The sequence below is a fragment of the Sphaerodactylus townsendi genome, linkage group LG05, assembly GCF_021028975.2.
Source record: "Sphaerodactylus townsendi isolate TG3544 linkage group LG05, MPM_Stown_v2.3, whole genome shotgun sequence".
In the NCBI taxonomy this organism is placed as follows: Eukaryota; Metazoa; Chordata; class Lepidosauria; order Squamata; family Sphaerodactylidae; genus Sphaerodactylus; species Sphaerodactylus townsendi.
In genome coordinates this window covers 103,260,755-103,272,952 of record NC_059429.1, presented here as the reverse complement: position 1 = coordinate 103,272,952, position 12,198 = coordinate 103,260,755, and the positions used below count along the sequence as shown (strand labels likewise).

At 39.1% G+C, this 12,198-nt stretch overlaps 1 protein-coding gene across 1 annotated transcript in view; it reads left to right on the top strand.

Annotated features, from left to right (window-relative positions):
* Positions 1-7,057, top strand: part of AHCY (adenosylhomocysteinase) — a 36,988-nt gene extending 29,931 nt beyond the window's left edge. The window contains exon 10 of the mRNA XM_048498031.1: positions 4,354-7,057. Coding sequence (XP_048353988.1) covers positions 4,354-4,485 — 132 coding nt within the window. The 3' untranslated portion in view covers positions 4,486-7,057. The remainder of the gene's footprint in view (positions 1-4,353) is intronic.
* Positions 7,058-12,198: the final 5,141 nt, after the last annotated feature.

The following is a 12,198-nucleotide window of genomic DNA, read 5'->3' as shown; positions in this document are numbered from 1 at the left end:
TAAAATTTTCTAACCTAAAAAGATCTAAATATAGGTTTTTTTCTGATCCACATGACGATTGTTGTTACTTACTGTCCCAGTCCTTGATCTATATCAGGGGTGTTCCACTCTGGCGCTTCAGATGTTCATGGACTACAATTCCCATCAGCCCCTGCTGGCATGGCATAGCTATATAGTCCAAAAAGACATTCTGTTTCTTTCTAAATTCTGTAGGTGACCTATTATGTATCAAGGATGTTAGCTTCACCATTGTTGCATATTCTGTTTGTTCATCCATGTTGTAAGATCTGGAGGTGGTTCTGCTTTCCATCTTTTGTCAGTGCGATTCTAGCAGCTGTCACCATATACTTAAACAACTCATTATACACTTTTGGTACATTAATTGGCAAAATATTTAACAATGAGCTTTTAGGATATAATGTAAACTTAATTTGCATTATCTTTTCCATGTAATCATTATCATAATCCAGTATTTCCTTACTTTTTTACACGTCGACCACATATGATAAAAGGTTGCATCTGTATTTTGACAGTTCCAGCATTTTCCATTAAATTGTTGTTAGCTTTAGCAATATCTTTGAGTGCAATGTACCATCTAAAGAACATTTTATATTTCTCTTAACATTTAACATTCAATACATTTAATTTCTTTGGTCCAAAGACTCTCCCCATTGATTCATACTTAAAATTTCTCCAAAATTTTGCATCTATTTTATCATGCACTCTTTTACTTGTTTGGTTTCAGTATCATAATGTAATAAAAGTTTATAAAGTTTCCCTAGGAAATATTTTGAATCTCCAATAATTTATTGTTGAAGGCTTTCATGGCTGGAATCACTAGGACAGTGGTTCTCAACCTTCCTAATGTCACGACCCTTTAATATAGTTCCTCATGTTGTGGTGACCCCCAACCCTAACATTTATCCATTTTACAGATGGAGAACACTGATGCAGAGAGTCTTTGGCAACCCCTGTGAAAGAATCATTTGACCCCCAAAGGGGTCCCGACCCCCAGGTTGAGAACCACTTCACTAAGATGTTGTGGGTTTTCCGGGTTGTATGGCTGTATTCCAGTAGCATTTTCTCCTTACATTTCGCCTGCATCTGTTGCTGGCATCTTCAGAGGATCTGTTGGCAGAAAATACTACCGAAACACAGTCATACAACCTGGAAAACCCACAACATCTCCGATAATTAATTGTTCAAAAGACATTTCCCCGCCAATATCATCCCTTTTCTTACTGTTATTTATTTCAATGATGAAACTGTTTGATGATAATAACCAGGTGTCATGATGGGGCCGTTGGGGGGGGGGGGGATTCAATAAAAGCCTTGAACTCATCAAGTGAATTATTATCTAAATGGGGAATCTGACACCAGGGCATATTTTTCCTTCCTCTTTAATAGTTTGCCAAGACTTTATTTTTCCTCGTTTATCCATCATGCTTTCATAAGTTAAATTATCTATTTTCATCTTGGTGCTGATATTACTGTAGAGGTTGACAGGGGATGTCAGTGGTGAAGTGATAGGGGGTGTTCTCCCCCTATACAAAGAAACCTTTTTTAAAATAAGTTCTCCCTTAAAGTATGTGACTTATCAGTAACTTGTTTTTGAATCATCCATTACATTCTTTTTTTTACCCACAGTTAGTTATGAAGTCCTTCTTTGATGCTCATCATTTCTAATTTAAAGCTTATTTTTTGCTGAGCAATGATCCAGTCTGGTATCCAGACTAAAGCTGCTGCTTGTCTTTACAATGTAATATTTGGTACTGTAAGACCTTGTTTTCTTTCATCTTGCAGTAACTTGAGTCTGAGCCTTGATTTCTTCCCATTCCATATAAACTTGGTTAAAGTCTTCTGCCAATTTCTTAAAATTGCTCCTTCTATGTGAATTGATAATGTTTGAAATAAGATCAGTCTTGGTAAAATATTCATTTTCACTTTTGATATTTTTTCCTAGCCACAATTTTTTCAGCTTTTCTCATCTCTGTGTGTCTTCATTTATGCTTAAGCAGACCTTTTGATAATTCTCTTCATAAAGATTGCCATTTTGTATAGCTACATTTATTGCCAAATATTTGATTGTCTTTTTGGTGACAATATGCACCATTACCTTCTTAGTTCTTCTTTCTCTGTCTTCGTCACATTCAGTTACAATATCTTAATCTTATTTTTATTCAGTTTGTAGCCACAATAAATTCCATCGATTTGATCCATTACATATTTTAAAGAACTATTAGGTTTGGTAACTGAAATTACCACATCATCTGCATACCTTTTCTTTTTATAGTCTTCTTCATCCTTTTTATACTAATGATATTTCTGTCTTGCCTTATTCTTGTAGCTAATATTTCCAATGCCAATATAAACAATAGTGGTGAAATTGCACACCCTTCTCTTGTTCCCTTTTCTATTTTAAATTTCTTTTTACTTCTAATCTAGTCGATTTACGTTCTTGCTCTGCAGTGTTCAATTTGTCTGTTATTCTCTTTACCAATTAATTCTTGGGTTGGTTTTTTTGCAGCTATTCCTAATAATGTTCCCTTAATAAAAGCTTGGCACCCATTTAATAGTGGAATGAAGTGATCCCAGAAAGTTGTTGCAGTTGTTTCTTCTGAGACTATGCTTATATATAACTGTCATGGATAAGGAATGATGAGCTTTTAAGAATGCTGGTTAATCTTTAAAACTAGCCTTCTTGAAAGAAAGAAAGCTGATATTCTCAGGATGCCGAACTTTGTATGAAGTAATGTTTTATGACCGTGTACAGGGCTGTTGCTGAGTACATGCAGCCCAGGCTCATACAGCACAGCACCACAAAGCAGTGTTCGTGTCTCTTTGTCTTTTTAATTTTTTAATTAATTAAAATACTTTTAGATTAAAAAGAAAAAGGTTATTTTGGTGAGAACCAGCACAGTGTAGTGGTTAAGAGTTGAGGAGAACTGTATTCGATTGCCCACTCTGCAATACTCCTGAGTGAAAGGGACCAGATCCCGGCACTGCCAAAGGCCAGCTTCTATCAGTAACATAACCAAGCACATCTGGGTCTGGCCAGTAAACTCATACCACTTGAAAACCAAAATAGAGCTTTATTGAGAACATTAGAAAGATGTTTAAAATCAAGTAGAATTACAGCTTGGCAGTACCAGGTACACAGAGAAGAACAAAGTTAACTCTCTAAATACTTACTGAGGTCCTACACAGCATAATTGGTCTTGAGGCACAGCAATCTGTTTGATTCCCACTCCTCCATATGTACCCTGTTGGGTGACCTTGGGCTAGTCACAGTTCTCTCAGAATTCTCTCAACCCTACTGACCTCACAAGGTGTCTGTTGTGGAGGGGAAGGTAATTGTAAGCTGCTTTGCGACTCCTACAGTAGTGAAAATCAGGTTTAAAAACCTACTGTTCTTCTGGTTAAGCATGCAACAAAACTTTTTTTATAAATTAAAGGACTTGGAAAAACTGTGAGGCATCTAAGAAAAAAAACATTTATTTTCTCTTGTGTAAGAATTGGTGCCTCTTGTGTTTTTTTGTTCTACAATATTAATTTTCATTAAAATTTTGGAGATATAAAGAACACATTATATACTGTACATACCAAATATTGTAACATTATGCTTCAACAATACACACATAATGAACTCACAAAGCAAATACAAACAGCATTCAAGCTAAACTCCCCATGTCCATTAGTAATACATCTTAGTATACATCTACCTTTCTTATCCTCTATCTTAATTTACAGGATGATTTAAACTTAATATACCGTAGTAACAATATGTACTCTATCTGTCAAGTTAATGTAACTTGTCCAATACTCCCAATTCTGGGGTGCTGTGTGGTTTTTGGGCTGTAGGCCGTGTTCTAGCAGCATTCTCTCCTGACATTTCGCCTGCATCTGTGGCTGGCATCTTCGGAGGATCTGATGCCAGCCACAGATGCAGGCAAAACGTCAGGTGAGAATGCTGCTAGAACACGGCCATACAGCCTGGAAACAACACAGCACCCCAGTGATTCCGGCCATGAAAGCCTTCGACAATACAACTCCCAGTTCTGTTTGTGGCAAATTACGTGTTTGATGTGCCATTCTTTCCATTGTATAAAAATAATGTACTTTAAGTTTCCACTCTTCTACCTGAGGCATTTTGGTGCTTCTTCTAAGGTATCTGCTGCTGCGATGCATGTGCATTTCGTCTAAAAGCAAGCGTGTCTTTCTAGAATTGTTCTCTGTTCATATACATGTATATAAAAACTTAATCAGACCCATTACACCACATGGGTTTTATGAACTCTGATTTCTTTGATCAGTAGATGGTCCTAATTTTTATTCCCCTATTTTTTCTTTCAGCTGGATGAAGCTGTAGCTGCTGCTCATTTGGATAAACTATGTGTGAAACTGACAAAGCTGAGCGAGAAGCAGGCCAAGTACCTGGGCTTGCCAAAGGAGGGTCCCTTCAAACCAGAGCATTACAGATACTGACCAGCTAGCGAGGCCCAAAGATCTCAAGATGCAGAGATAGTAATCCAAAGTACTTGCTTTCCTGCTGGGATTCAGAGGACAGCTGCTCCCCTTGTCATGTATAGGCACACTTCATACCATTTCTTTTTGGCAAAAATCCATCTCTGTCTCCCTCCTGTTCCTGTGGGATGCAGAGGCTGTGTATTCCTTTAGGCTTCAGTGTAGGTTCTTCTCATCCTGGTGCCAGATGAACTGGACCACAATTAAGATCATGCTAAAAGATAATTTAATGTAAGAATCACTTACATTGATAATATTTTCTACCTAACTGTAAACATAGCAGTGTAGTTTTTGTTGTAATATGGTCCCATTTTTGGTCGCTCACACTAGAAAGAAAATCTGTCTGGAACGGTAACCTCTAGAAATAGTTTCCAAAAGGCTGGGGTGGGGAACTGCTTAGCTGTCTGAAAAAAAACAGCGGGGAATGTCTGTTGTGGCCTAGCTTTTGTATCTTGTGCCTGTCCTATCAAAAATTGAGTTTGCTAAAAATCTGCACTGCTAATCTTGTCTTTATTGTGGGAGCCATGTTGGGAAGAAGAATGATATTGTTATAACATGCCTCTATTGCCATACAACTGTCCAATGATTTTTATCAAGTTGATATGTCCTGCTTATGTTTAATGCTCAGTAACATTGCTTGAAGACATAGCTCCTTTTCATGACAGTTGTTCTGTTACCTTATATTGTTTGCTGTGGCTACAAATCCTTAAAAAAAGATCTTACGGGGGTGCTCCAAATCTTATAGTGTATAGCTCAAGCCAGGCATTGGCTAATTTTGCGGAGGCTGAGTAGTTTTCCCCCTTATGTGATAGTGTTGACCCCCACAAAATATGGATCTGAACCACAAACCTTCACACTAATTTTAAGTGCTAGGTTTCCACTGACAAAGTCTGGAAGCATCTGGTGCAGCAGCGTTACTAAGGCTAAGAAAGTCTATGTCAGATCAGAGTCTGGATGGAAGATTTTCTAGACGTATTATGTATTTCATTTCCATGGAAGAAAGGCAAGGTAAAAATATTTCTAAAATAGAACCAAAGGATGTGAATTTCCAGGATCTGGGTGTGGGTTATTGTACTTCATACTCTAATTCTCTCTTGCCAGTTAAGTACATTTCAATACAGGTGCAAAATATCCTTTATGCATCCATCCCTGGATTCTCAGGTTTCCTCATATATGGCACGAAACTTTGTATGTTTCAGCCATGTGTTCACTCAAGAGATGGCAATGATGTCTACCAATAGTACTTCAAAGTACAAAGCGCCCAAGTACTTCAAAGACTGGGAGAACTCCTGCTTCAGATTCCTAGAGATAGTTAACGCTGGCCAATGTTATTGTAGTCACAGGCATCCACAAGCCCAAAGAAGGGAGTAGAAAGAAGTTGGCAGGGTCTTGTGTGGGTAAGCTTTCTCTGTCATCCTTGGGCAGGCCCATGCACAGAACAGTGATCTAAGGTTAACATCTACAAATTCTGCCCTTCCCTTGAAGGAAGAGGGGTCTCTCTCCCTGCTTCCCCATTTGAACTCTTGCCGCTATCAGTCATGATTATTATTAGAAGAACAGAAGGTCAAGTCTTGGGTCTCCTTGCTGAAAGTTTACAAAGCAGGCATACAGGAACTGTCACTTTCCCTTTTGGAACATGTTTTGCAAGCCTCTATCTGCTTCTGGCACTTTACATGAAGTGTTTGGCTTCTCCCCAAAGTGGAAATTAGCTTCTAAGTCCTGAAACCTGGAAGCCTAGCTTAGCAGCAGGTACCAGTGGTTCTAAGAACTGAGACTACTGGGACAATTCCATTTCAAATGGTTATCACCACAATCACATAATCTACCCTCCTTTTTCACAGGTATCATCCTTGTTTTGGACGTTTTTCAAGCCAACATGAAATGAATGATTGGGATAATTCACCCTTTGTCCCTCAAAGCATAAACAAAAGCAAAATCTCTTCCGTTGAAGGGCTAGATAGATCTTGACCTCCAGAAATTTTCTGCATAGGCACTGAGTTTGTATATGTGTTTATACAGATGGCCACATTAGTTACCCGTAAGCAACTATTTTTTAAGACTAAATGCTGGTAATTCAGTGGGTGAAGCATTTTTACATTCTAGCATCCAGGTGATAGGAAGGGTCAAATGGCCATCTCTGCACTCTTTTCTGATTCCAAATTCAGATGTGAAGTTACTTTTTCACTATATGGTGTCTTTGTGGTCTGCCAATAGGCTAAATAAGAGCTCGAAATGGCTGTCTTTGGAAGTTTGGGAAACTGATGCAAAGGGAAGGGTTAAAAAACCTGTTCCCTCTGCACTTTGGTCCTTATGGTAATTTGACTCCATGTCTAGTTACTGTTTGAAAGAAAAATACCTGAGATCTCTGCTTGAAGTGTTCTGTTGCATTAAGACCTTCAAACAGACAGTAGACAAATGGATGTGTGTTTAGAGACATGTTTCAAAGATCCCTTTGATGAAAATAGAATCTGGTTTTACTCTTAAAGCTTTGCTTGTTTTTCATATCTGGAATTAAATTTTACACCAATTGAGATTCAGTGTTGCTCTATTTTGCTGGTAGAAAACAGACTTACACCTGGATTGTGTTACTCAATTCTCTATTCTACTATACATGAGATCCCTGGCAGCTGAAAGTGTGCCCAGACTCAAGTGAAACAAAGAAATAGTTCCCCTGGAGGATGCAGTTGTGCATGGAGTTTGTCATACTGTCACTCACTGGGTAAAAAATTGTGCACGTGTGAACTTGCCTGTAGAAATTTTCAAATACTTTTTTTTAATTTTATTTTTTAAAGTATAAATACATGGAATTTTAAAAATGCTCTTGTTTATAAAAATCCCATAATATTCACTTATAATATATACCTATATATACTGTGTGTGTGTGTGTGTATATATACGTATTTATACATATATGTGTGTACAAGTGTGTATGCGTGTGTGTATACACACACACACACACACACACACACACACACACACACATATATAGAAGAAGAAGAAGAAGAAGAAGAAGAAGAAGACTTGGATATCCCCCCTTTCTCTCCTGTAGGAGACTCAAAGGGGCTTACAATCTCCTTGCCCTTCCCCCCTTACAACAAACACCCTGTGAGGTAGGTAGGGCTGAGAAAACTCCGAGAAGCTGTGACTAGCCCAAGGTCACCCAGCTGGCATGTGGGAGTGTACAGGCTAATCTGAATTCCCCAGATAAACCTCCACAGCTCAGGCGGCAGAGCTGGGAATCAAACCCGGTTCTTCCAGATTAGATACACGAGCTCTTAACCTCCTACACCACTGCTGCACATACATACACACACACATACAAAAAAGCATAAAAAATTATATAACCAAATGTTAACATTTGCTTAAAAAGGGAGATAGAGTCAGCAAATAAAATACTTAATCCATATTTTAAATGTATACAATCAATAATGGGTTGCCAATGATTATGAAAGATGGTTTAAATTATCTCCTGTTTCTTAGCTGCGGAAGTTCTGTCAATTTGGAAAATATAAATATTTGTCAAACCTTAATTTATCTGTGAGTTGATGTTCAGATTCTTAGCACTTGGCCAGTTATTAGCAATAAGCCTTTTAACTGGGGTGCTGTGTGGTTTCCGGGCTGTATGGCTGTGTTCTAGCAGAATTCTCTCCTGACGTTTCGCCTGCATCTGTGGCTGGCATCTTCGGAGGATCTGATAGTAGGAAAGGAGAGCAAGTGGAGTATATGCACCTGTGAGTAAGGGTCAATAGGTGAGAGCATCTGAATAGGAGTGGCCTGGCAAGTGAGTAACAAGTGTAGCATGTGAGTAACAATGGAGATAGCAAGGTCAATAGGTGAGGCATCTGAATAGAAGTAGCCTGGCCTTTGTTCCCTTTGATTGTTTATTGTCTATAGTCATCCTGTGCTTGTGTGAAGCTGGTTAGTCACTGTCTTGACTCTTTTAACTGTTAAAATATCATGAGTTGTTTTTATTGACTTCCTTAGAAGACTCAGGAGAAGTATTTTTGAATATTTTACTATCTCATAATCATAATTGTATGATTGCCAGGAATACATTCTTCCAGAAACTTTCTATAAGTGGACAGAGCAGCCACATATATCTTAAATCTGCAGGATTTACACCACATTCCAAATAAACAGACTGAACAGTTCTATAATTAAGTTAAGATTTTGCCTGATAAATGTCTGACTCTTATGTTGAGAAGATGATGTTTGATGTAATATTAATGTAAATGCCTGGTGGAGTGCTGTAACAGGTTATGGTATTTATTGATAAATATATTCATGTAGTGAAGCAGAAGGTTCCTCTGTGAAAGTAAATACCAAATAATTCTGCTGGTCTAGAAGTGGGTTAAATAAATAGCCTTGTGGCACAGAGTGGTAAGCTTCAGTACTGCAGTCGAAGCTTTGCTCACAACTTGAGTTTGATCCAGACAGAAGTTGTGTTCAGGTGGCTAGCTCAAGGTTGGCTCAGCCTTCCATCCTTCTAAGGTTGGTAAAATGTGTACCCATGCAATGGCAAATCACCCTGTGAACATAGTCTGCCCAGTCAATGTTGTGATGTGATATCACCCCATGGGTCAGCAGTGATCCAGTGCTTGCCAGGGAGCTTGCCTTTACCTGGAAGTGGGTTAATTTTTCCCAGCTCTGATTATGCTGGTGCTTCATTTCTTATGAGGTGTGCAGAATAACCTTATCTGGCCCACTGATACAAACATAAGCTTTTGGGCAGGAGAAGATGAATAGAATTTCTGAACCATGGCCAATGGTGTCCCACATCCATCTGTAGAAATACATTTTGCTGACTCTATCTTGATTTTTTTTTCTGATCTCATGACTTTCCTTTTAACTCTAAGGGGAAAGTGATAAATTCTTGACACTTGACCTGCTTTTAGCTGGCAAGAGTGCATTCATCTTCATCAGTATTTTGCTAGTCATCTGGTGCTTCTACTCAGTGATACATCTTTGCTAAACACTGTTTTCTGTTCACTATTCCCTCCCAGTTAAAGTGAAACCTTATCCCAGATGGTGTAAATCTCTTAATGTTTTTATCCTCACATTCCATACTTGAGCTGCATGTCTTGAATTGACACGGTTTGCTCCCTCAGGCATGATGCTGCTGTCAAACTTTTGAATTTGGCATACTTATGATACTCTTCCATTTAAAAAAATGTGGGCTGGTTTGTCACTAGTTTTTTCTCAGTTTGTCTGTTTTTCCTGTGTGGTGGTCATTATGCTTGCGACATGGTCCAGAAAATTCCTGCCATGAGGAAGCAGTGCACATGTTATAATAAATAGCCATAAATACTATGTATATTGATGCAACAGCAGATTAGAAGCTAAATAGGTCAGTGAAATCTGCATGAGTCAATAGGAACAATATAAGCATATTTTGTGTTGAATCCAACTAAGTTTTTCCTTGGTGAAAAACAGAGGACATCACTTCTATGCTGGGAGTCGTGGGAAAGGCATGGGGGGAAAGCATGAGGGATGGGGGTTATAAGTAGGGATGGGTGAGACTGAGTGAAAAATCAGGTTTGGACACTTTCCTAAAACTTAAGAGAGATGGAACCTGGCAGATCTCTTGCAAGAGGGAATTTGATAATTTGCAACACCTATGCCTTTAATTTCTCTGACTTAGCACTAGACGCGGCACTGATTCCTCATTCAGTTCCACAGTTCTGTCAATCAATTACCTCTCTTGCTGTCACAAGCAGTTCTATGTGTGTAATGCTTAATGAAGATAAGAAAGAATGGCAACCAGGTTTGATGGAGTGGACAGAAAAAGGTATCCCATCTCCATCTCTCAAGCAGCACTGTGTGATTTTTGGATGCGTTACAGAACAGCATAAATACTTCTTTGATAGTAATCAGGAATCTTTTCAACCTTATCAATTTAACATCTGTTTTGGGTACTGGCTTTCCTCTATTGAGTGGGGGTGCTTCTAAAGAGGCTTCACCTTTTGGTCTGCAGAGGACACCTATTCAGAGACTGACACCTTCATCATTGGAGGATGGCTTGGAACAGCCCAATTCTGTGATTGCCCTGGCCCCTCATGGCAGACATTTTGTGGTGATGCCCAGTACATTCTCTTGAAATTCCAATAAAAACCCCAGGAGTAACAGTTCAGTGTTCTTGTGTCTCTCCCACCGCCCCTGCAATAAACACTGGGTCTTGCCAACTGGTTGGGCTGAGGAATTAAATTCCCAGATGAGGAGAGCCTGCTTGGATCAGGACTGTGGTATACGGGGAGAGGACCTTCCTTCACACTGTTTTTCTAATCAATTGGAGAAGCTGCTACTTAACCCACTGGGGTTACATACAAATTGTTCCAATGGAACAAATTGTTCCTTGAGTATGCATCACATTGGAATAGCAGCAAGGAGGAAGGCTCAAGCCCCCACATCTTATAAGTTTGCCAGCTGTAGCAGGCAACTTGTTAAGAGGAAATAGGGACATGTGCAATGTCACTTCTGGAGAAAAACCCAGAAGTGCTAATATCACAGGGGGACAATGTTGTAGGAGTTGCCCTGATGAGATGACATCACTTCAAGTTTTGCACCAGAAGTGATGCTGCGTGCAACCTTGCCTCAATCTGTGAAGCACCAGCAAAGAATGGGAGTAATTGGCAACATGGCCACCATCTCTATTTGCATACCATAGTCCCAGTCTGAATTGGACCTGACAACCATGGCTGATTACAGAACTTCCTGTTCATGTCTAGACAACAGGTCAGCATAGACATGGGAGGAGGAAGGGTGCACAAGGACAACACATTGAATTGGAACTTATGAATAGCATGAGTGATAACTGCATATATTTAAAATCAGTCACATGACTGCACTTCATGATCTTGCTATGTGAAAATAAATGGCAGATGCACCTTGTGTTTTCTTTCCACAGCAAATGCTGAGGTTCTGCTTTTAATTGAAGAACAAGGGTTGCTGGGATTTCCTGTTCTAGGCAATAGATAATGACTCGAGCTTGGGAGAAATGAACTGCTATAAAAGGGGAGGGGGAAGGAAGAAAGAATGAAAAGGCAAAACGCTGATTAAAAGCGTGTGCATTGGCCATAGGTCTTTAGCAGAAGATGGCAGCCTCTGTGGTTTGTGAATAATGACTTAATCTTAGTTAAAAGGACTGGACTGTGTATAATTTTCAGATCAAACAGTGGTGCTTTCTACACCAATGATGAAGAGGTAGGTAATGGGAGGGTTAATTCCAAAGGACCCCTGTGCCATCTTCTCTAGCAGGCTGGATTCATTTGGAAATGGAAGAAGATGTCTTTTTTTTTTCATTTTCTTCAACAATCTGTTAAAAAGGCATATTAAAAATAACTGGGGCTGGTGAAAATCCAGCTGCAAACAATATTTCCTGACAGTAGCCTTCATTTGTGACCTTGAAGAGATGAAGCAATGCTTGATTTGAAATTGAGTTAGGGATATAAAGTGAAATGGAAACAAATTTCATAAAATGGCATCAGTATGAGTGGATGCAGGAACAGGCTCAGGCCAGGCTGTCACACTTAATATAGAGTCCGTTTTTATACAGACTTGTGGGGAAAGTGGAGAGAGATTTAATTCAAAATAGTTCACCCCTTAGCGTGATGATGAATGTTCTGTGCTGTAGAACTGCTAATAGAAGCTGATTACAAACATGCAAAGCTGATCAAA